The sequence below is a fragment of the Schistocerca serialis genome, chromosome 6 (assembly GCF_023864345.2).
Source record: "Schistocerca serialis cubense isolate TAMUIC-IGC-003099 chromosome 6, iqSchSeri2.2, whole genome shotgun sequence".
In the NCBI taxonomy this organism is placed as follows: Eukaryota; Metazoa; Arthropoda; class Insecta; order Orthoptera; family Acrididae; genus Schistocerca; species Schistocerca serialis.
In genome coordinates, this window is record NC_064643.1 from 218,371,832 (window position 1) to 218,397,771 (window position 25,940).

The following is a 25,940-nucleotide window of genomic DNA, read 5'->3' on the forward strand; positions in this document are numbered from 1 at the left end:
TGAAACCAAAAAATAACAATAGTGTGATTGGTGCTAACTTACATTAGATTTGAAACTCAAATGATGATGAATCAACAGCACGTGGTACACGACTCACAAGAGTGAACAAAAAATGACTGAACTTGTCATTTTGACAGTACTGCCATGATGACAAGCACATTAGAAAGGAAAGTTACTGTGACTGTAACACATGTAAAATTTTCTTTCAACAAGTTTTCTCATCCATGGCATTGAAAGGTTATACGTGGGCAACATGGCAATGTTCTGGCAACAGAAAAAAGCTTTTGGAATAATTTTGATGGTTGCTCCTGTACATGAGTCTGCAGAATAATATATAAACAAAGTAGGAAACAATATTTATGGTTCCAAACACATTAGTTTGAGCATTAATGTTAATAGTATTAGATATAGCTGGGATGTGCCTCTCATCTTCTATGTTCACTGAACTTCTCATGCAGCCTTTCATTTAGCATGCAATCTGAACTAGAGTCAAACTTTGTAATGCCTGAGGTGAGGGGCAAACAGGATTCTTAACTCCAGTATTGCTGTATTCCTGGCTTTTTAAATGAATGTCAACACTGTTTTGTTTTCTACCAATTTTGTTCAGATGGTGAAGGAAAAAGTTTTGAAAGGCAAATTAATAAATGCAGGAACAGGTTCTCTCATTCTGAAACACATCCATTTTTAATAAGACTTCTACAACGGCATTAGTATGCCACACTTATAAGATAATTGCTTATTGAGTGAACAGTCTTTGGCAATTCACACACTGAGTCAGGTACTATTTTATAATGTTCTGGAATGTTACAATAGCACAAAACTTTATTGTGCAACGTTTTTAGAAAATAATTTCTTCCAGCTCCACACAGTTAAAGGTTGAGTCTGCTGTAATAACACATTTGTGAGACTAAGAATTTTCTGTTTCTTTGTATCTGAAAAAAAAGTGAAATTTCAAATTAGCAACTTTACAACATTGTATGCAGAAATAAAAAGACAATGTATAAAAAAACAATAAAACATTTCTAAACCGGCACTGTGCAGTAATTCACTAAATTCAACAGCAACTACAACTGATAAAGTTAAGCTTTCTTTACTAAAGATATTCCTTATTACCAATGTTTCCCCACGAGACTTTTCTGCAGTGACTCAAATACTGTGTTTTACTGATAAAACCCAAAACCGTTCATTTTTAGTAGTCAACTATTCTTCTTTTTGTTCAAGACTGAGCTGCGATACTTTCACTCAACATGTGAATGAAAATTCATGGGAGGATCTTTGTATGTTATTTGCATCTTGTACTTGTAATATTTTCTCTTACTGTACTACGTTACGTTGCTTGACATATTCCTTACTTCCACAGATATGAAACACACATGAGCGCAAAATGCTAACTCTCTCTCTCTCTCTCTCTCTCTCTCTCTCTCTCTCTCTCTCTCTCTGTGTGTGTGTGTGTGTGTGTGTGTGTGTGTGTGTGTGTAACTGTGACATCTTTACAATGTGAGCTCATTATCAACCCTAATTATACTCAGTAATCATCAACATAATATTAAGCAAAATTCACATTCTGAAAGTTGTTGGCTTCTCAAATGCAGATGTTTCCTTCCTATAATATATGTAACCTACTGATATTGCACAAGAAAATTGGTCTAAGATGTTAGGCAAATTACAGATATTTTTAAAAACTATTAAAATGTATGATTTCCAACCATATAGTTTTGAGATAATTGCTAATTTTAACCCAACACACCCAAAATAGCAAGCACCTTTAATGTTACATTTATATCAAGCACTGACAGCTCATGTACACAGTTGATTGTATGCTCCTTAAAATTGCTGATAGTATGTTCACACTGCTTTGAAACATTCTGGTAAATAGATTCATATTCAGCTCATGTTTTATATATTCCGCTGGATTCCCTTGAAGCTAACTGAAGTGATCATGAACAGTCAACATCCAGCTACATTCTTTAGGACTCTGACTTACATTTGATATACACAAATCAAATTGAAACTTCCTGGCAGATTAAAACTGTGTGCCCGACCGAGACTCGAACTCGGGACCTTTGCCTTTCGCGGGCAAGTGCTCTACCAACTGAGCTACCGAAGCACGACTCACGCCCGGTACTCACAGCTTTACTTCTGCCAGTACCTTGTCTCCTACCTTCCAAACTTTACAGAAGCTCTCCTGCGAACCTTGCAGAACTAGCACTCCTGAAAGAAAGGATATTGCGGAGACATGGCTTAGCCACAGCCTGGGGGATGTTTCCAGAATGAGATTTTCACTCTGCAGCGGAGTGTGCGCTGATATGAAACTTCCTGGCAGATTAAAACTGTGTGCCCGACCGAGACTCGAACTCGGGACCTTTGCCTTTCGCGGGCAAGTGCTCTACCAACTGAGCTACCGAAGCACGACTCACGCCCGGTACTCACAGCTTTACTTCTGCCAGTACCTCGTCTCCTACCTTCCAAACTTTACAGAAGCTCTCCTGCGAACCTTGCAGAACTAGCACTCCTGAAAGAAAGGATATTGCGGAGACATGGCTTAGCCACAGCCTGGGGGATGTTTCCAGAATGAGATTTTCACTCTGCAGCGGAGTGTGCGCTGATATGAAACTACCTGGCAGATTAAAACTGTGTGCCCGACCGAGACTAGAACTCGGGACCTTTGCCTTTCGCGGGCAAGTGCTCTACCAACTGAGCTACCGAAGCACGACTCACGCCCGGTACTCACAGCTTTACTTCTGCCAGTACCTCGTCTCCAACCTTCCAAACTTTACAGAAGCTCTCCTGCGAACCTTGCAGAACTAGCACTCCTGAAAGAAAGGATATTGCGGAGACATGGCTTAGCCACAGCCTGGGGGATGTTTCCAGAATGAGATTTTCACTCTGCAGCGGAGTGTGCGCTGATATGAAACTTCCTGGCAGATTAAAACTGTGTGCCCGACCGAGACTCGAACTCGGGACCTTTGCCTTTCGCGGGCAAGTGCTCTACCAACTGAGCTACCGAAGCACGACTCACGCCCGGTACTCACAGCTTTACTTCTGCCAGTACCTCGTCTCCTACACAGTTTTAATCTGCTAGGAAGTTTCATATCAGCGCACACTCCGCTGCAGAGTGAAAATCTCATTCTGGAAACATCCCCCAGGCTGTGGCTAAGCCATGTCTCCGCATTATCCTTTCTTTCAGGAGTGCTAGTTCTGCAAGGTTCGCAGGAGAGCTTCTGTAAAGTTTGGAAGGTAGGAGACGAGGTACTGGCAGAAGTAAAGCTGTGAGTACCGGGCGTGAGTCGTGCTTCGGTAGCTCAGTTGGTAGAGCACTTGCCCGCGAAAGGCAAAGTTCCCGAGTTCGAGTCTCGGTTGGGCACACAGTTTTAATCTGCCAGGAAGTTTCATATCAGCACACACTCCGCTGCAGAGTGAAAATCTCATTCTGGAAACATCCCCCAGGCTGTGGCTAAGCCATGTCTCCGCAATATCCTTTCTTTCAGGCGTGCTAGTTCTGCAAGATTCGCAGGAGAGCTTCTGTAAAGTTTGGAAGGTAGGAGACGAGGTACTGGCAGAAGTAAAGCTGTGAGTACCAGGCGTGAGTCGTGCTTCGGTAGCTCAGTTGGTAGAGCACTTGCCCGCGAAAGGCAAAGGTCCCGAGTACGAGTCTCGGTCGGGCACACAGTGTTAATCTGCCAGGAAGTTTCATATCAGCGCACACTCCGCTGCAGAGTGAAAATCTCATTCTGGAAACATCCCCCAGGCTGTGGCTAAGCCATGTCTCCGCAATATCCTTTCTTTCAGGAGTGCTAGTTCTGCAAGGTTCGCAGGAGAGCTTCTGTAAAGTGTGGAAGGTAGGAGACGAGGTAGTGGCAGAAGTAAAGCTGGGAGTACCGGGCGTGAGTCGTGCTTCGGTAGCTCAGTTGGTAGAGCACTTGCCCACGAAAGGCAAAGGTCCCGAGTACGAGTCTCGGTCGGGCACACAGTGTTAATCTGCCAGGAAGTTTCATATCAGCGCACACTCCGCTGCAGAGTGAAAATCTCATTCTGGAAACATCCCCCAGGCTGTGGCTAAGCCATGTCTCCGCAATATCCTTTCTTTCAGGAGTGCTAGTTCTGCAAGGTTCGCAGGAGAGCTTCTGTAAAGTTTGGAAGGTAGGAGACGAGGTACTGGCAGAAGTAAAGCTGTGAGTACCGGGTGTGAGTCGTGCTTCGGTAGCTCAGTTGGTAGAGCACTTGCCCGCGAAAGGCAAAGGTCCCGAGTACGAGTCTCGGTCGGGCACACAGTGTTAATCTGCCAGGAAGTTTCATATCAGCGCACACTCCGCTGCAGAGTGAAAATCTCATTCTGGAAACATCCCCCAGGCTGTGGCTAAGCCACGTCTCCGCAATATCCTTTCTTTCAGGAGTACTAGTTCTGCAAGGTTCGCAGGAGAGCTTCTGTAAAGTTTGGAAGGTAGGAGACGAGGTACTGGCAGAAGTAAAGCTATGAGTACCGGGCGTGAGTCGTGCTTCGGTAGCTCAGTTGGTAGAGCACTTGCCCGCGAAAGGCAAAGGTCCCGAGCTCGAGTCTCGGTCGGGCACACAGTTTTAATCTGCCAGGAAGCTTCATATCAGCGCACACTCCGCTGCTGAGTGAAAATCTCATTCTGGAAACATCCCCCAGGCTGCGGCTAAGCCATGTCTCCGCAATATCCTTTCTTTCAGGAGTGCTAGTTCTGCAAGGTTCGCAGGAGAGCTTCTGTAATGTTTGGAAGGTAGGAGACGAGGTACTGGCAGAAGTAAAGCTGTGAGTACCGGGCGTGAGTCGTGCTTCGGTAGCTCAGTTGGTAGAGCACTTGCCCGCGAAAGGCAAAGGTCCCGAGTTCGAGTCTCGGTCGGGCACACAGTGTTAATCTGCCAGGAAGTTTCATATCAGCGCACACTCCGCTGCAGAGTGAAAATCTCATTCTGGAAACATCCCCCAGGCTGTGGCTAAGCCATGTCTCCGCAATATCCTTTCTTTCAGGAGTGCTAGTTCTGCAAGGTTCGCAGGAGAGCTTCTGTAAAGTGTGGAAGGTAGGAGACGAGGTACTGGCAGAAGTAAAGCTGGGAGTACCGGGCGTGAGTCGTGCTTCGGTAGCTCAGTTGGTAGAGCACTTGCCCGCGAAAGGCAAAGGTCCCGAGCTCGAGTCTCGGTCGGGCACACAGTTTTAATCTGCCAGGAAGCTTCATATCAGCGCACACTCCGCTGCTGAGTGAAAATCTCATTCTGGAAACATCCCCCAGGCTGCGGCTAAGCCATGTCTCCGCATTATCCTTTCTTTCAGGAGTGCTAGTTCTGCAAGGTTCGCAGGAGAGCTTCTGTAAAGTTTGGAAGGTAGGAGACGAGGTACTGGCAGAAGTAAAGCTGTGAGTACCGGGCGTGAGTCGTGCTTCGGTAGCTCAGTTGGTAGAGCACTTGCCCGCGAAAGGCAAAGGTCCCGAGCTCGAGTCTCGGTCGGGTACACAGTTTTAATCTGCCAGGAAGCTTCATATCAGCGCACACTCCGCTGCTGAGTGAAAATCTCATTCTGGAAACATCCCCCAGGCTGCGGCTAAGCCATGTCTCCGCAATATCCTTTCTTTCAGGAGTGCTAGTTCTGCAAGGTTCGCAGGAGAGCTTGTGTAATGTTTGGAAGGTAGGAGACGAGGTACTGGCAGAAGTAAAGCTGTGAGTACCGGGCGTGAGTCGTGCTTCGGTAGCTCAGTTGGTAGAGCACTTGCCCGCGAAAGGCAAAGGTCCCGAGTACGAGTCTCGGTCGGGCACACAGTGTTAATCTGCCAGGAAGTTTCATATCAGCGCACACTCCGCTGCAGAGTGAAAATCTCATTCTGGAAACATCCCCCAGGCTGTGGCTAAGCCATGTCTCCGCAATATCCTTTCTTTCAGGAGTGCTAGTTCTGCAAGGTTCGCAGGAGAGCTTCTGTAAAGTGTGGAAGGTAGGAGACGAGGTACTGGCAGAAGTAAAGCTGGGAGTACCGGGCGTGAGTCGTGCTTCGGTAGCTCAGTTGGTAGAGCACTTGCCCGCGAAAGGCAAAGGTCCCGAGTTCGAGTCTCGGTCGGGCACACAGTTTTAATCTGCCAGGAAGTTTCATATCAGCGCACACTCCGCTGCAGAGTGAAAATCTCATTCTGGAAACATCCCCCAGGCTGTGGCTAAGCCACGTCTCCGCAATATCCTTTCTTTCAGGAGTGCTAGTTCTGCAAGGTTCGCAGGAGAGCTTCTGTAAAGTTTGGAAGGTAGGAGACGAGGTACTGGCAGAAGTAAAGCTGTGAGTACCGGGCGTGAGTCGTGCTTCGGTAGCTCAGTTGGTTGAGCACTTGCCCGCGAAAGGCAAAGGTCCCGAGCTCGAGTCTCGGTCGGGCACACAGTTTTAATCTGCCAGGAAGCTTCATATCAGTGCACACTCCGCTGCTGAGTGAAAATCTCATTCTGGAAACATCCCCCAGGCTGCGGCTAAGCCATGTCTCCGCAATATCCTTTCTTTCAGGAGTGCTAGTTCTGCAAGGTTCGCAGGAGAGCTTCTGTAAAGTTTGGAAGGTAGGAGACGAGGTACTGGCAGAAGTAAAGCTGTGAGTACCGGGCGTGAGTCGTGCTTCGGTAGCTCAGTTGGTAGAGCACTTGCCCGCGAAAGGCAAAGGTCCCGAGTTCGAGTCTCGGTCGGGCACACAGTGTTAATCTGCCAGGAAGTTTCATATCAGCGCACACTCCGCTGCAGAGTGAAAATCTCATTCTGGAAACATCCCCCAGGCTGTGGCTAAGCCATGTCTCCGCAATATCCTTTCTTTCAGGAGTGCTAGTTCTGCAAGGTTCGCAGGAGAGCTTCTGTAAAGTTTGGAAGGTAGGAGACGAGGTACTGGCAGAAGTAAAGCTGTGAGTACCAGGCATGAGTCGTGCTGCGGTAGCTCAGTTGGTAGAGCACTTGCCCGCGAAAGGCAAAGGTCCCGAGTTCGAGTCTCGGTCGGGCACACAGGTTTAATCTGCCAGGAAGTTTCATATCAGCGCACACTCCGCTGCAGAGTGAAAATCTCATTCTGGAAACATCCCCCAGGCTGTGGCTAAGCCATGTCTCCGCAATATCCTTTCTTTCAGGAGTGCTAGTTCTGCAAGATTCGCAGGAGAGCTTCTGTAAAGTTTGGAAGGTAGGAGACGAGGTACTGGCAGAAGTAAAGCTGTGAGTACCGGGCGTGAGTCGTGCTTCGGTAGCTCAGTTGGTAGAGCACTTGCCCGCGAAAGGCAAAGGTCCCGAGTTCGAGTCTCGGTCGGGCACACAGTTTTAATCTGCCAAGAAGTTTCACATCAGCGCACACTCCGCTGCAGAGTGAAAATCTCATTCTGGAAACATCCCCCAGGCTGTGGCTAAGCCATGTCTTCGCAATATCCTTTCTTTCAGGAGTGCTAGTTCTGCAAGGTTCGCAGGAGAGCTTCTGTAAAGTTTGGAAGGTAGGAGACGAGGTACTGGCAGAAGTAAAGCTGTGAGTACCGGGCGTGAGTCGTGCTTCGGTAGCTCAGTTGGTTGAGCACTTGCCCGCGAAAGGCAAAGGTCCCGAGTTCGAGTCTCGGTCGGGCACACAGTTTTAATCTGCCAGGAAGTTTCATATCAGCGCACACTCCGCTGCAGAGTGAAAACCTCATTCTGGAAACATCCCCCAGGCTGTGGCTAAGCCACGTCTCCACAATATCCTTTCTTTCAGGAGTGCTAGTTCTGCAAGGTTCGCAGGAGAGCTTCTGTAAAGTTTGGAAGGTAGGAGACGAGGTACTGGCAGAAGTAAAGCTGTGAGTACCGGGCGTGAGTCGTGCTTCGGTAGCTCAGTTGGTAGAGCACTTGCCTGCGAAAGGCAAAGGTCCCGAGTTCGAGTCTCGGTCGGGCACACAGTTTTAATCTGCCAGGAAGCTTCATATCAGCGCACACTCCGCTGCAGAGTGAAAATCTCATTCTGGAAACATCCCCCAGGCTGTGGCTAAGCCATGTCTCCGCAATATCCTTTCTTTCAGGAGTGCTAGTTCTGCAAGGTTCGCAGGAGAGCTTCTGTAAAGTTTGGAAGGTAGGAGACGAGGTACTGGCAGAAGTAAAGCTGTGAGTACCGGGCGTGAGTCGTGCTACGGTATCTCAGTTGGTTGAGCACTTGCCCGCGAAAGGCAAAGGTCCCGAGTTCGAGTCTCGGTCGGGCACACAGTTTTAATCTGCCAGGAAGTTTCATATCAGCGCACACTCCGCTGCAGAGTGAAAACCTCATTCTGGAAACATCCCCCAGGCTGTGGCTAAGCCATGTCTCTGCAATATCCTTTCTTTCAGGAGTGCTAGTTCTGCAAGATTCGCAGGAGAGCTTCTGTAAAGTTTGGAAGGTAGGAGATGAGGCACTGGCAGAAGTAAAGCTGTGAGTACCGGGCGTGAGTCGTGCTTCAGTAGCTCAGTTGGTAGAGCACTTGCCCGCGAAAGGCAAAGGTCCCGAGTTCGAGTCTCGGTCGGGCACACAGTTTTAATCTGCCAGGAAGTTTCATATCAGCGCACACTCCACTGCAGAGTGAAAATCTCATTCTGGAAACAAATCAAATTCTTTCCTTAACTTAAATATAAAGTTAATATGGCAACAGACACAACAAATGGCTCTGAGCACTATGCGACTTAACTTCTGAGGTCATCAGTCGCCTAGAACTTAGAACTAATTAAACCTAACTAACCTAAGGACATCACACACATCCATGCCCGAGGTAGGATTCGAACCTGCGACTGTAGCGGTCGCTCGGCTCCTGACTGTAGCACCTATAACCGCGCGGCCACTCTGGCGGCACAGACACAACACACTCCTGGGAAGCATATATGTACGTGCACTCACTTTACAAACCTCTTAGCCTTTGCAGGTTAAAGTACTGATACTAGAGTTGGTAGGATGAAAGAGACTGATTCATCACACTGCACAACTGTAATACTCACTTGCATTTTGTGCAGGTGAAAAAAATTGTTTGCCCTTCATCCGCAGACCGAAGCTGCAAAGTGGTATATGACATTTTATCATTGTTACATTTTGGGCACTTTCTCTCTACAACTGGACCAGCTGCTTCATCATCTTGCATTTTTTGTTCTTTCTTTTTAGCCTTTACTGCTGCATAATCATCAAGATTATTGAAGTGTACTATGTATGATGTTTCCATTGCACCAAAAACTGAAAGAAAGAATGCCTAGAAAATTCTACAATCTAAAAGACATGAGTGGTACACTATTAACGAAGTTAAATTTACTAAGCTCTCGTAATCACACAATACAGAAATAACAATGAATTATTAAGTAAAAAGAAATATATTAGTGACAAGAATTAATCGTTGGCTGTGGTAAAGCTACAAAGAAAATGGGAACTTTCACCCTCTTGTTAACTGTGGTAGGGGAAACAGTGGCATTATATTCATGACCATCGTCTATGGAGTTTTCTTGATGTATAGAGTATTCTGTGAGGTTTTGGGCTTGCAGTTGGATGACATCAACTTCCTGACATGATATTTCAACTGACAACAATTCGGCTATCTTCAGGTGCATTTTCATTTTCACTGAATCTGTTTTAAGATGGCTGAATGGTTGTGAGCTAAAATATTGTGGGAAGATCTTGACATCATCAAGCTGCAAGCCCAAAAATTCATGGAGTTAATCATCCACTCTGTTGACATCTATTGCAGGGGGTGGGGGGAGATGGCCCAAGGTCAACGAGAGAGAGAGAGAGAGAGAGAGAGAGAGAGAGAAAGAGAGAGAGAGAGCTCTACCAGTGACAGTTCCCATGAAAGGTATGTGTGAGAAAACCCAACTTTATCAAAGAAACTTTCAGTTGAGAAAACTAATAAATTATGAGACAGAATTTCTGGCCAGTGCTTACTTCTGGGGGGAGGGGGGGGGGTGCTAAATGCACAGACCCCCAATAATACATATAAAAAGTAAAACTGCACCCTAACGTTTAGAACTAATAGTCCCTCCCTTGGGGAGGAAAGGGAACTAGGCCGGGAAGATTAAAAAGGAAGGATCATGTGGGTACTCAACAGGATGGTCATCACCACTCTTATGAAGTGTCAGTGTGCCAATCGCCTGGGAGTGTGGGTTGGGGGTCTCAGGTTGACTACATGGGTGGAGTTGCTTATAACATATGGACGTCCATCTATCAGTTATAAAAACCACCATCATGAGGCACTAAAGTATGACACACAAAATTGAGTAATAAAAATACCAAACTGCCAGGGAAAGCTATCCATTTAGAGCACACTGACCTTCCCTCTCCAGCACTTTAAGAGACGAGACCTGACAGTCCACAAAATTTCAAAACTTGCATTACATTGTTTTCAGAGTCGTTGAGGATGTGGGCAGATCTCCAGCCCAACTGAGAGTTGCTCCTTATGTCAGTACATAAAACATACACAGCCAAAACATGCTGAACTGAAAGCGGCACAAACTTCACAAAATGGTAGATCCTTCCGCCGGAGCAGAAAACTGTGTGTTCGGGGACTAGGTCCTATGCACTGCCTGGTAAGCAGCATTTCCATCCATTGGTGCGGTTGGCGTTAAATCTGCCATGCCTGCACGATTCATTTGAGTGACCATAGTTTGTTGTTCACCACTTCCAACCATTCGGTTTCCCACTGACGCACGATTCTTCTGTCAAGCAATGAGAAGACCGTGTGCAAGAGAATGACACATCAATGTCCCTCTACATGCATCTTTGGCTTCTTTGTAAGATGTGGCACTTCCCCGTATTCTTGTATGTCCAGATACCCAGCGAAAGATCACCATCTTGCCTTGGTGTTGGACCTGCAGTGAAGGCGTCATGGACGATCCAAATCAACTGTCTACTGGGTACATGTGATGACCGCTTGTAGTGCACTGAGTGATTCAGGGCAGACAAGAAACTTTGTACTGTGATGTGTCTGAATCCGCTCTAGTGCTGTCACAATGCCATACAACCTTACATCATAATTCGTAAAGTGTTATAGAAGGCATATTTGGAAAAACCTATCACAGAAAACAGCTGACAAATGGAATGCATTCCTTTGCTGGGAGGCATTTGTGTACACAACGATAAAACTGTAGCACATAGTTAAAACTGAAGAAAACAGGTTTGCATAACCATGATCTGGAGTACACATTTTCTTATACTGCATCAAGCTTAAAATCACTTTGGGCCTCTGAAGACACCAAGGTGGGGATTTGGTCCAACCCTGGCTGCATATTCAAATGTCTAATATAATCAGGTCTTTGAGGCATTTGGTAGCACATATCCCAATTGGCTTGGTTGCATGGGGCCAGTCCCAAAACAGCTACTCAAACTGAGGGTGGATAGCAGTAAATGCTAATGACAATAACAATGACAATGCTAAGATTTTCAGGGACTATCGAGCCAGAAGGAGGTGCTGCTAAACCGGAGTGGTGGTTCACCAGCCTCTGCACACAGACTATGAACTACGCTAGTCCAAAAGGCTCCAGGTGGTATTCAAATGACCTCATGGCGGACAGCATCTTAACATTTTGAGTTAGGTAGTAAGTGTTACTCCATAAACCATGCTGCCATGATCTTATTGTGATCTGAAAATGCTCTATGAAACTATAAGAGGCAGGACCTGTCTGCTGCTCACACCTTTCCACTGAGGCATTTCAAAATTTTTTTTTTTTTTTTGCCCCCCCCCCCCCCCCCCCCAGGTCTGTCTGGTGCAGAAGCCAGGTTCATTTTGTGCCAGATAGTAGGCTCAAAAGGTGTACATTGTCCATATGACTGAAATCAATTGTTCCCTACCATGAGTTCTGACAGGTTAAAACTTTGATAAGCAGGGTTAAAATTGATACAAGTATTGTTCTCTGGTGAGAACCTCAAACCCAGTTTATTGACCAAAGTTTCCAGCCTTCTGATGGTGAGCTACAGTTGCCTCACCACTGTAAGATTGGAATAACAGTAGAAGATCACGAAGTCATCCACAAACAAAGAGCATTTAACAGAGTTCCTGAATGCCTATGAGATGCCAGTGATAGCACCTGCCAACAGTGGACACTGAGTACATTGCGTTGGGGGACCCAATTCTCATGAAGCAGCAGACATTCATGTAGCACCTGTTCATGAAGTTGCAAAGGATACTGTACCCAAAGTGGTGTCATGTGCTTTTCCACGGTCAAAAATCGCACCGACCAAATGGTTTCAGCTTAAGAAGGGTCTTGTACCACTGTCTGCAGTAGAATCAAGTTGTCAAGGGCAGCATGGTAGCACCTGAAACCGCTCTGGGATTGGCACAGGAGATCTCATGATTAGAGGAGCCATACACGGTAGCAGTTGACTGTGACCTTGAGAGCATACCCCATACAGCTGGTAAGGGCTACACTCCAGTAACTGTTAGGGTTGTTATGGGTCTTGCTTGGTTTCCATTATGTAATTAATACTCCCTTCTTCCAAGTGGTGGGGACCGTCTAGCAAACCATATCTGATTGAAACACGACTGACTCTGGGGTCAGCTAGCGGAGCATAGCATAAAAAATCTGATGTGGTCCTGGAGTAGTGCCTCTGGCTACAGACAAGATGATTTTGATTCCCCCATATGAAAAATGGATGACTGTAGACCTCATTACATGGGAAGAAATGGAGCTGCCTCATGCCCAGAGTCCTACAGAATATCTGGAGTTTGTCTGCATGACACAGTGAGGGTAAAGAAGTGTTCTGCTGAAACCCGAGCCACACCTTTAGGCTCATCTACTAAGACTCAATGTCTTAACAAGGCCACAAGGCAGCATTTCCCAAACTGTTGTTGTGCAGAACCCTGCTGTTTTGCAGGAAGTGAATAAGTGCCCTGCAAATAACTTAACACCACATTGATTATTTTCTAAGACTTTTGAAAATACTGACAACATTGTTAAATTTCATAATGATTTCTGTTTTATCAGTTGTGATTTAAAATTGGGGTAATCATAGAATAAAACAAGATTTCCTGTTTTTTTGAAAATGTTATTAACCTTCAAAACAAACTGTCCGATGAAAGTAATGGGGCTCTCAACATGCTCCATCAGAGGACAAATCTGGGAACTCCTGCAATACAGGGAGGTGTACCTTACTGATTCCCAAACTTCTGCAATGGAAGTGGACACATTAACTGAAGTTGCAAATTCCTTCCAGAAGTTCCTCCTTTGTCCTTTTATTTCTCACCTTGCCTGTGATGTCTCAGACCTGAAGTCATGAAGATTTTCTGTAAAGCTGCATGCCTGGCTCCAACTGTCAAGTGACACACTTTGTTCTGTCAAGGAATAGGCCATTGTCTGAGGTAGTTGCCTGACTGGGGAATGGAATAGGCAACAGCTCCACTGATGAGACAAAGAACTCTGAAGATTCCAAAATAATGGGAACATGACAAATGTCAAGCACATCCATGTACGTCCTAGAAATGTAATTCATATCTTAAAACTCTGCACACCAAAACTGTTGTAGGAGTACATCCGCATAAGCAAACTGTGCGCCCTAAAGGTGCTTTGTGCAGAGAAAATAAACACTGAACCCACTCCCAATTACTACTAACTTGGGTACAACCATACATTCAGAACAAAAATAAAAGTGGCAGTTGAAGTCATTCATTATACAGCATTACATCAATCACAACAAGGTGATAACCGAACACTGCACAAACAAACACAGAGTAATGAAAGGGCAAACAAATGACATGCTTACATTCCCTTAAAAACAGGAAGTGTTTGATAATTATCCAGACCAAATGGTCCACACAACCATTAAACATTAAAAAACTGTAAAACTAAATAAATATTCACACTGGGAATGGCACGTTATAGAAAACACACATATATATATATATATATACTAAAAACACAGCATGACAAAACATTTGAATATCTGCACAGTAACGAACGGCACACAAAAAATCACCCAAGGATTCCCAATGGGAATGTGTATTTAGTTTTAGAGTTTTTTTAATGTTTTTGTTTTTAATGGTTGTGTGGATTGTTTGGTCTGGATAATTAACAAACACTTCCTGTTTTTAAGGGGTGTGAGCATGTAATTCGTTTGCCCTTTCATTACTTTGTGTTTGTCTGTGCATTGTTCGGTTATCAATTTGCTATGGTTGATGTAACGCTATATAATGAATGCCTCCAACTGCCACATTTATTTTTGTTTTGAATGTATGGTTGTATGCAGTTCATTAGTAACTGAGAGTGGGTTCAGTGTTGATTTTCTCTGCATGAAGTGCCTTTTGGGCACACAGTTTGGTTATACTGGTGTACCACTGTTAAAGTGTAGTTTAGGTGTGCAGAGTTTCAAGATATGAATTAAGCGTCTAGCGTATATATGGATGCGCTTGACGCTTGTCACATTTGCATAAGTTATTATCCAGGGACACATTATTATGAAATCTTCAGAGTTCTTTGTCTCGTTATTGTGTGTTAATACATACATGTTCTTGATTTTATTCTGCTGGGTTTCCAGATGGGCATTTCTAAGTTAATGGTCCAGTATGTGTAGTTGCACATATGTGGCTACTGGTTATACTGATTGAATTTTACTAGGTTATTCTTTATAGCCTGTTCAGGTAAATAGAGGAATGCAACATGAGATGTTGTCAACATATATTATGTATGCTACTCTTAACCCTGTGGGTACATATTGACAGTGACTGTTGTTAGTGTTGACAACACTGTTTTACGCCTGGTACATTTCTTATAATTACTAGGAATTTTGATATGTTTCATTGTTTCTTTGTAGATAATGCATCCACGGTCTTTTACACACACAAGAACACATTTGCTAAGCTTCAGTCATAGACCTCAGGAATATGACTGGGTTGCTGTAGAGTAATATCAGTGGAGCACATGTCTATTTCTATACCAGGTTTTAGACCAAGTTTTACATTGTTCATGTTTTTGGGGTATTAAAATATATGTTGGCATGTTGGGTTGTCTGAATTTTCCAGTGAATGTTTGTTCATTAGGTCTGTGTTGCATTTGTCCACTCTGGCCACTTGGTACTACGTCATTAGTTTGTTTCGTTTCTTATTATTGATATATTTGTAGGTGTTCTGGTGAAGGATACATGTGACTGCAATTGCTTTGCTGGTGTAACTCATTGTACGTGTGGGTTCCCCTCAAGTCCATTATGTCATTGGTGCAAAAAAGAATTGCAATATACATTAGATGCTAAATTTTGTTTTGTATTGATAACAATACCATATTTTTATTATGTAATTTTGTGATGTCATTTATCCCTTTTCATTCAAACTATGATTTATGTTCTCCATGCTCTCATCCTCTCCTATCATGTTATGTGTGTTTCCATATGCAGGGACCTTAAGATGATGACATTCGGTGCTGCAACTGGTAGCATGTTTTAAAAAGAATAAATGATGTTGGATTCAAATACAGCCACTGGTTTTCTTATCATTGTTCAAATGCACTGGAAGGTGGTCACTGAAACACAAATCTGTGGCCATCTTCCACTGAAATGAGTTTGCAAGAGTTGGGGAGCTAAAACAATGGTCAATGGCTGAAGATGACCCTGTGGTTGCAGTAAAGTGTGTCATCTGACTGGAGTTCAAAAGACAGAAACTTGAAACGGACGAAGCCTTCGATAATTAGACCCCTGAGGCAACGTCCACATCTTGCTCATTACATTGTCTGTCTGTCTCGTTTTCATTTGCCTGTCCCTTATAGCGACTGTGCCCCACAGCACATTGTGTGCACTTAAGTGACCCATGAGGAGAAATGAGTGGGGCTGTGCCTGAAAAAGCTCTGTGAGTATATCTGCAGTCAACGGATCATGAGGTGGAAGATATGAAGAAACACTGGTGTGAGAATTTCCACTGCAACTGCTTATAGGGCCGTGGCAAGATGGAACAGGAGAGTAATGGCATCTGTCATTGAAAAAAAACAGCCTCCTCACTCTTAGCCCTGACTCCAGTAAGATTGTCCTTCCTGTAGGTGTGGTAGACCCTCAATGCAGGTGCATCAGTGACAGTAAAATAGTCTTGTAAGCAGATGGAGAATGGTATCTCTCGTGGGTCAGAAGCTGCAATTCTTCAAAATTCAATTGGTATCCATTTAGATTTCACTACAATACAGAAGTCTCTGTGAGCACCATTGATTAGCTATGGTTGTCCGTGTCCTTCTCTCTTGGCAGCAATGATTTACCCAAGAGGACGGGGGAACAGGAGATGGTGCCCTGTTCTATGGGTCCTCCACGTCAATATTAAAACACCTGATAGAAAAATTGTGACTGGGAAGGACAAGTGCTCACCAATTTGACAGTTTAGATGTCACTTTCTTCGATTTTGTATAACTTTTTATTCAACATTTTCCATACACATGGGAGGGGTTAGTTGCATAAGTAGAAGGGACTTGCTTGACCTCAAACTATACTGCAGCCCTGAAACTATAACTGCATTACTGGCTCACCTATTCCTTTGACATAAGTCTCCTCATTCTCCTATTCTATCATGCTGCTGGCAATTCTTTCACTGAAAAGACCTTCATTTTACTCCTGCTTTCTGCAATATTATTCAAATTTCCCAACTATATTTTACATCTTTATTTTTACATCACCAAATTATATTTAATTTTCTTGTTGCACGCAATAAAGTTTTCCTATCACCATCTAATTCCTAATTTATTTACATTTCTCTCTTATCCATTGTCATTTAGTTCTTTGAATGTACTGGTGATTTCATTCTCAAGTAACCTATACTACTGGCTTCCTATTCCATGTTTGGCTATCTTATTATGTCCTCTTTGCCTCAATAAGCTGGAATGTTTCTTATGTCATTGTAGTGTCATGAAATTGTTAGTGACTCACACAACCTGTAAATCATTGACCCAATGTATGTACAAGCTGTTTTAGAAGTTGTACCATACATTAAAATATGTATTTTTTATGACTCTATAGAAGCTGCATTTCTCTCTTTTCATGGAACCACTGATACAAGGGAGAATGTGTGACATCTTTGAAGATGAGCCACTGGCTGTAATGCAACAAGCACCACTGTCCCTTAGAGCAACACTCACATATTGTTCTCGTCTTTTTCATAAGTCTTATATCATAATTTGTAACATTTTGTTAATGGACTGGTTTGATTTGAGTCCAGTTTATTAGATTAGGCCTGTTTGTTTGAATGTAAAAAGCTCATATCATCAAAAATGTTTATTGAAGATCTAAAGCTAAGGTAATAATTCCCCTAGATAAGAATAGATTTTAATTTTTGTTATATGCTGGAGCCTGGGCAGGAGTCCATGGAACATGCGACAAAAGGTTGGTGAATTATTTATACAACTTTAACAGAGGAGAATTTGATTTCATATTTGTGAACCATACATAGCAGTCTGTATTGCTCAACAGTGATTAGAAGACAGCTTCAAAGTTTACCACAGTTGACATCTTAGCTCTATGTATACTGTAATCTTTTCCTCTTCACACTGTACAAACCGGTTTATCAAAGATTGCAGTAACACCTGTCAGCTTTTACCCATGATGTCATTAAGATGGTAGACACACATATCTCAAGTTTATAAGATATGGCGACCATGTTGTCGCACATTACATGACAAACTTAATAATGAAGACTTACGCAAAAATCAAACAAACAAAATCCTAAAAAAAAAAAAAAAAAAAAAAAAACACACACACACACACACACACACACACACACACACACACACACAGAGAGAGAGAGAGAGAGAGAGAGAGAGAGAGAGAGCACATATTTGGCAATTAGACCAAACAACTGTAGGAATTTAGTCATGGTCAACATGTCATCACCTATTGCAGCACGCAGAAATCCTGAAGCATCCGATTCCACCCATCTGCTTTGATCCATGACGTCAAAAATATGGCGGAAACGACCATACACTACAACTCTAATATGGCGCCTATGATGTCATTACGTGAACATGACTACGAACACGAAAATACATTGAAAAACCAACACACACGTGTTCCACAAAAAACCTAATGAAACTTACAGGACAACCGTGGGAAACTGGGGGTTTTTGGGTGGGGACAAAGTAAAAGAAAACAAATTTAGACATACACCATCATACCAAACCACACAAAACGACGAAGAAAACTGACAACACAAAACTCCCCAAATTCCACAAAACACAGTATCCTCTGGAATTGGGACACTTCCCTTGACCTAATTAGCTCAGCAGCAGCTCCCGATCCCAAAAAATTGGAATCTAACACTTCCCGTGACCTATACAGCTCAACATAGCAATTCCCGATACTGGACCACCCACAGTCACAACCACACATTGGAGTCGAACACTTCCCTTGACCTATATAAGTCAACAGAAAATACCAATACCAAATCATAATACCCAAAACTTCAACCACGTCCACAATCATCACTACCTCAAAAAACAACAAATCAACATAATTGGAATCTAACACTTCCCCTGACCTGTTATCCTTACATCTCCACATATAGCCGCCCCTGGTCTGAGACACCAATATCCACAACCACAACCACACATTGGAATCTAACACTTCACTTGAGCTATGTAAGTCAACAGAAACTACCGATACCCAAATCATAAAACCCAAAACTACAACCACGTCCACAATCACCACTATCCCAAAAAACACAACAAACCAACAAAATTGGCATCGAACACTTCCCTTGACCTGTTATCCTTACAACATCTCTGCATATAGCCGTCCGTGGTCCGAGACGCCGGAACTTTAGTAAGCCTCATTTCTTCACGACACACTGAACACTTCACAACTTCATCCAAAAATCTGAATAGTTGAAGAAATTTTATTAGAGACAACGCACTGTCCCCCATCATCACCGACAACCGAAAACTGTTGACCTTGTCAGTCATATCCATACCCACCAAAGACATAAAAAAAGCAATTTACCAAAATTCACACACGACGAACAGAAAAAAACTACAATAACGTCGACATAACAAAACCAAAATCGTTAACTCACTGAAAAATATTCTGGTGAAAGCACAGTCACTACTGATACCACACACGTGCAATGCTACCAGGCAAATGAACCCCATATATGTCATGTAACACGCTACCCATAAACACACCACCAGAGAGCACCACCGATCACATCAAAACGACACCTACAAACACAGCACTCTCACAAACTAAATTCCGCACAGTCATGATATCACACGCCACAACAGCCTTACGTCAGGTGCCAAAGCCGACGGGTGGGATCGGACACTTCGGTCAACCCCAGCACGTAGTGATCTACTTGTGAACTTCCTTGTCGTATCCAAATCGTAAAAAATTCCCAACCACAAACAACAGACCACACTTATAATTCTAAACCAGAAAACAAATAATTTCCTGTGACAGCCAATAACAAAATAACTTACCAAGAAACCACAACAAACCCTTCCAATATTAATCTTATGAACAACACTAAAGCATTCCAACAAATCACCAGCACTGCTCACAAACAATTTATGAAGATAACCATCCCACATTAGAGTGCACCACCACTTACTCCAACACACCCTCTAAAAATACAGACCATTCCAAATACACCATGCCACCGTGACATTACACAACACAACACAATTATGTTATGGGCCAAAGCAGGCGGGTGGTTCCACAAACATCAGTTGACCCATCAGAATAAAAGTTTGGATTTCTAAAGGGCTCCGCTCTTGAGAAGGCTATTTTACGTACTGGACCAATTTACCTAACTCATTAGACAATAAGTTACAGGTGGTTCCCTGCCTAAATCACAATATCCTTTTTTAAGTAAATCAGAATATAATGATGTAACAGGAGGTGCCGCAGAATAGGTCAAGTCGTCTCTCTCCAACAGGAAACAAAGGTGTCAACTGCACATGATATAAACATTGCAATAAATAGCAAATCAAATGTGGTTTTAGAACGAGCCGTTAACAAAATTTTCATTACATAAGCAAATGGTTCTTAGCCAATTCTTCATTACTACACGTTGAAAAGGCATATTATATGCAGTTCAGAACTTTTAAAGAGGTTACCACTCAGTATATGTCCAAAACATGATGATAAACAGTTAATTTGTGAAAGTGGATTCTTGGAATTAAAGACTGATACTAACACTAGAAGTAACGGACTTCGCCATACCCCTAATATTACCATGTGGGTCATTTTTGACCCATGGTAAGAAACCACTGTTTTATTTGTATTTGGGTCGTATTTTAGGTGCCACTTTGTTGACAATATGTTTAGTTGGACTACAAAGTGAAACCAAATAATAATTTGGTCTCTAAAATGAATAGCATACTGTCAAACACACATTTTCAGGAACAAACTTTTTTTTAATTTTAAATTTTCCAGAATAAATTCCACAGACTTTCATCAATCATCATTAAAGCAAGTAACTAAAACAATGTTATAATGTTTTTCTTTTTAAAAAGGTTGAAACAGAATCATAATATTTTGTTTATGTGAGTACTAAAAATATTTTTACTTTTACAGACAAATTAAGTACCGAGTATTTGTGAAACATTCTAAAATGCAGCAGGTGACTGAAAAGCTGTGTGTGTTTTCTTGCTTATTTTAACCGAGGAACTAAAACATAAGAGCAAATAACTTCAGTCTATAATTATAAATATTTGGAAATATTTAGGAACAAAGACTTGTCTGAACTGCCTAAGCTGGGATGGGCTCACAGTTTAGACATTCGGCAAGAGTTTTTGCTTCGCAGCTTTTGCACACACATTTGCTGCACTTAAAGCTTACATTTGATTTTTATTCCCCTTTTGTTGTTTGCAAGAAACCTGAATTTGACAACACCTGTTTCCATATTGGCCAGCACTGGTATCGAGTTCCTGCAAGGGGAGATTGGCTCCTCTCCGCAGTTTCTAGAGGGCAGCAAGCTCATCTGCTACTCTGAATATAAAGTCTTGGTGAGATATCTTAGAGGTAAGTAACTCAAAAACTGTGTGAGCGTTTATCATGGCAAGGTCAAGAATACTGTAGAAGACATGCATAGGCCATCAGTGAATGCCAGCTTGGATGCTGTTGTGTCTAGCCGTTTGGTCAACAATATCGACTCCACCATTAGTTTCATTATAAGACTCCACAGTTTCTGGAAGTTTCTTGTCAGTATCCTCAGTCAGCTTAAATCCAGCATGCATGTTACTCAGAGAAATGATATTTTTCTTTTTCCCTTGATATGCTGTGAGAAGATTGTCGCCTGATTTGTAAGTGTGTTGGGTACAATGCATTGTCTCCACTTCGCCCCACAGGAGGGACCTCTTTGAGTGATCTCCAAAGAGTGCCAACTAAACTTGTTCCTTTTTGTTTCAGCTCATCTGCCAGTTTCACGGAGGTGAAGAAGTCGTCAGTCGTGGTGTTCTGTAAGGGTGAAACATCTGACATCTGCTGTAAGAGAACTATTGGCCATGCTCCAGACAGCAGCAGTGTAAGTGTGCGGCAGAGGAAAGGGGGGGGGGGGGCAAGGCAGCTTTCACACTGTATACACAGAAGAGTGGAAAGAGCAGAAGAAATCAAACTTTTGGGAAGATCAGTTCAGGTGGGCTACCAAAATATGCAGGAACCCGTGAGGCAATACTAACCCTATGAAATATATTAGGCCAACCTATCTTTAATGCATTTCTAAATTTAGAGAGAGTTTGACTAAACTGCCTGGTATACACTCCTTGAAATTCTGATGGCTGCAGGGGTAAAATACATAGAGCAAAAGGCTATCTACAACCAGTACAGAAAACAGACTGCTGTTGCGAGAGCTGAAGAACATGAAAGGGAAGCAGTAATTGAAAAGGGAATGAAACACTGTTGTGGCCTACTTCTCATATTATTTAATCTGTACGTTTAGCAAGCAGTAAAGGAAATAAAGAAGGAATTCTGAAAAGGAATTAAAGCTGTGGAGAGAAAAAAAATTAAGGTACGATAAATTATAATTGTGTCAGTGGTAGCAAAGAATTTAGATCAGCTGGATGGGATGGATTGTGTCTTGAAAAAGATGCTATTAGGTGAATATCAATAACCTCAGAACTTGAAAAACGGAAAGCATTTGTGTAGGAGATAAATTTGTTAATGCAAGGAAGTACACAAATTGATTTAAACTCCATCGGTATTTATGAAGCAACTATGTACAATATGGCCATACAAATGAAGAATAAACTTGAGAATTATGAAGAATTTTCTGAAGGTATCTGTCTGGAATGTAACCGTGTGAGAAAATGAAACATGAAAAATAAATAGCTCAGATAAGAAAAGAAGATTTTTAAACATGGTGCTACAAAATAATACATGAACTGGATAATTAATGAGTATGTGCTAGATCAGATTGTAGAGAATGGAAATTTATGACACAACTTGATTAAAACAAGAAATCTGTTGCTATGACGCACTTACTGCTTCCCTCTGTAACTATTCCTTAGTGAAATTTGTCATAAGTTTAATATGTAAGTTTCAACCAAATAGTTCAGTTAAAGGAATCAGTACTAGAAATGAGAATAATCTACAAAAAGTTGGTAAAGAAAGTTTACTATCATTCAGGAACACACATTTTGGGTCAACTGAAGCGTCCGATCCCATCCGTCGGCTCTGACCCGTGATGTAAGGCTGTTGTTGTGTGTGACGTCACGACGGTGTAGAATTTAGTTTGTGAGAGTGGCGTGTTTGTATGTGTCGTTTTGATGTGATCGGTGGTGCTCTTTGGTGGTGTGTTTATGGGTAGCGTGTTACCTGGCATGTGGAGTTCATTTGCATGGTAGCACTGCACGTGTGTGGTATCGGTAGTGACTGTGCTTTCAGCGGAATATTTTTCAGTGAGTTAACGATTTTGGTTTTGTTATGTCAACGTTATTGTATTTTTTTTTCGGTTCGTCAAGTGTGAATTTTGGCAAATTGCTTTTTTTATGTCTTTGGTAGGTATGGATGTGCCTGACAAGGTCGACAGTTTTTGGTTGTCGGCGATGATGGGGGACAGTGCATTGTCTCTAATAAAGTCTCTTCAACTATTCGGATTTTTAGATGAAGTCGTGATGTGTTCAGTGTGTCGTGAAAAAATAAGGCTTACTAAAGTTCCAGTGTCTCAGACCAGGGACGGCTATATGTGTAGATGTCGTAAGGATAACAGGTCAAGGGAAGTGTTCGATTCCAATTTTGTTGGTTTGTTGTTTTTTGAGGTAATGATGATTGTGGAGTGGTTGTAATTTTGGGTTTTATGGTTTGGTATCGGTAGTTTCTGTTGACCTATATAGGTCAAGGGAAGTGTTCGATTACAATGTGTGGTTGCTGTAGGTGTTCCGGTATCGGGAGCTGCTTTTGAGCTATATAGGTCAAGGGAAGTGTTATCTGTGGGACCGGGAACTGATGTTGAGCTACATAGGTCAAGGGAAGTGTTCAATTTCAATTTGTGAGATCAGGAGATGCTGTTGAGCTATATACGTCAAGGGAAGTGTCCGATTCCAGTGGATATTTTGTTTAGTGGACTTTGGGGAGTTTTGTGTTGTCGATATTTTTCGTCATTTTGTGTGGTTTGGTATGGATGTGTGTGGAGATTTGTTTACTTTGTCGCCACCCAAAAACCCCAATTTCCCAAGCCTGTCGTGTTAGTTTCATTAGGTTTTTTGTAAAACGTGTGCGTGTTTTGGTTTTTCAATGTATTTGCGTGTTTGTGGTCATGTTTACGTAATTACCTCATAGGTGCCATATTCGAGTCGTAGCGTATGGTCATTTCCGCCATATTTGTGACGTCATGGGAAGGCGGGTGGAATCGGACGCTTCTGTATTTCCCACATTTTCAATAACTTGCCAGTATGTCTAGTCATAAAAGTTCTGCTACTAATAAACTTCAGTTTAAAAGAAGCCTGAAGAATTTATTGACAACCAACTCCAACTCTACTGATTTAATTTTTTAGTAAAACCAGTTCCTGTATATAGTATTGATAATTCTAGTGTTGTATTCACACATCATCAGTCAAAAAGTAGAAGAAAGTTACTGGCGGTAGTAAAGCTGTGAGGTCAGGTTACGAATGCTTGGGTAGCTCAATTGGTAAAGCACTTGCCTGTAAAAAGCAAGGGTCCCATGTTTAAGTGTTAGTCTGGCACACAGTTTTAATCTGCCAGAAAGATTCAATAAAACCACAGATTTCAAGATGTATTTGCATTGTTCATTTATTTCACTTTAGTTATGCCAAAGCCATATATTACAAATTACTCATGTTATTTTATCGAGAATATCAAATCAAAAATCTCAAGTATGGATATCTTCAGTAAATTGTATGATCTGGAGAGAAAAAAGGGTTGAAAACTGATTTTTACTTGATGATGAATGTATATAACAGCCCAAAAATATCCTACACACGTCAATTTCAGAGATCAAGACAATTAAAAATCTGAAGGAAATAAGAACAAAATTAAAACAAATTTTATTAAATCACTGCTTTTACTCTGTTACTGCATTTCTTGACACAAAATTCTGATGTCTCCCCAAAGCTCATCTTCTTATATATACATCGTTAGTCTGTTGAAATAGTTATTTTTTCCGGTCCATGGTCTATGCATTCTTCTTATATAAAAAGTATATGCCTGTTTAAATTGTTATATTTTCTGTCCATGCTCTAAACTTCATAATACAGAAGTGAGTTTTCCCATTTGTAACGTCCTTTTAATGTATACTTTTGAATTTCTATATTATCTGTTATCTCCGTGTTCTTAACACAGAAGTGTCACCTTTATAACGCGCCATAATTAGTTTTTTTAACGTATGACAACGAAAAGCTAAACTTAACAAAGTTCTGCTATATGGAGTAGGCCTATGTAAATTTTTACCTTCAGGTCCATACTCTTTTTTGCACGTGTAACACGTTACTCCACCAGAACTTCCTAAGTCAGGTAAAATGGAACCACATTCTGAGCAAAATCCGGGTTCTGCTACGAAATTCATTCTTCTGATAGGTTATGCGTTCCAGTAACTACCGTAACACACACTTGTGTATGTTTACAATTGTGCAATGCACACAATAGTTTCACTCCAAAGACATCACTCATTTCGAGTTTGAGTACCACGGGCAATGAAAACATGCGTAAGCAAACCCGAAACTCCACACGTGCCAGCGAACTGGCATAATTTTGCAACTGGAAAGTGGGAACGTCTTACTAGCTCACTGTCATGGCAGCTGCTAGAACAGTAAAAAAATTCAAAAAATTACTACATCTAAACTGCGACCCACTGTGAAGTGCATGTCAGAGTGTACCAGTTATTAGGGTTTCTTCCCGTTCCATCCATATACTAAGCGTGAGAAGAATGACTGTTTGAATGCTTCTGTGCTATAATTAATCTAACATTGTCCTCACGATTCTTATGTGAGCGATAAGTAGGGTGTTGTAGTATATTCTTTGAATAATCATCCGAAGCTGGTTCTCGAAATCCTGTACGAAGTCGTTCTCGGAAGAGTTTACGTCTATCTTCATGAGTCTGCCAGCTCAGTTTTTTCAGCATCTCTATGACACAATTCCATGGGTCAAACATGCCTGTGACCATTCGTGCTGCTCTTCTCTGCATGTGTTCAGTATCCCCTGTTAGTCCTATCGTAGCAGAGCTTGGATTTTGCTCAGAATGTGATTCCACCTCACCTGGCTTAGAAGTTCTGATGGAGTGACATGTCACGTGCAAGAAAGAGTGTAGACCTGACAGTATATGCAGATGTGGTACTGAGTCCGACACGTGAGCAATAATAGATTAGATTCAGCTTTCATTCCATAGTCATAAAAATGAGATGATTCTCGTGGGTGTGGAACATGCCAGTATCGGTCACACAAGTGATTTGTATGTAACCTCCTGTGCAAACTGATTCTATTCTTCCAATATTACATCAAGAAATCGAAGTTTATCAGCACAACTGAGCCTATGTGACCATTCCATTTCATAGCCCTACAAAGTGTTAGACCCAGGTACTTGTACGAGTTAGCCGATTCCAGCAGTGGCTCGTTG

General features: G+C 42.3%; 1 protein-coding gene across 1 annotated transcript; it reads right to left on the bottom strand.

Annotated features, from left to right (window-relative positions):
• Positions 1-665: 665 nt before the first annotated feature.
• Positions 666-25,023, bottom strand: LOC126484054 (DNA-directed RNA polymerase I subunit RPA12). Its single transcript, XM_050107403.1, has 3 exons — positions 24,779-25,023; positions 8,944-9,172; positions 666-932 (listed from the first exon to the last, which is right to left on the bottom strand). Exons 1-3 carry the CDS (start codon positions 24,891-24,893, stop codon positions 908-910), a joined length of 369 nt encoding a protein of 122 aa, XP_049963360.1. The 5' UTR covers positions 24,894-25,023; the 3' UTR covers positions 666-907.
• Between the last annotated feature and the right edge of the window lie 917 nt (positions 25,024-25,940).

Bases quoted from the DNA above. Each gene is read 5' to 3' on its own strand.
- LOC126484054 (XM_050107403.1), bottom strand. From the start codon at position 24,893: ATGAATTTCGTAGCAGAACCCGGATTTTGCTCAGAATGTGGTTCCATT. The intron at 9,173-24,778 runs GTAAAAATTTAC...TCTTTCTTTCAG, and splicing joins AAAAGAGTATGGACCTGAAG to TTTTTGGTGCAATGGAAACA. The intron at 933-8,943 runs GTGAGTATTACA...CTTTTTTTTCAG, and splicing joins TTCACCTGCACAAAATGCAA to ATACAAAGAAACAGAAAATT.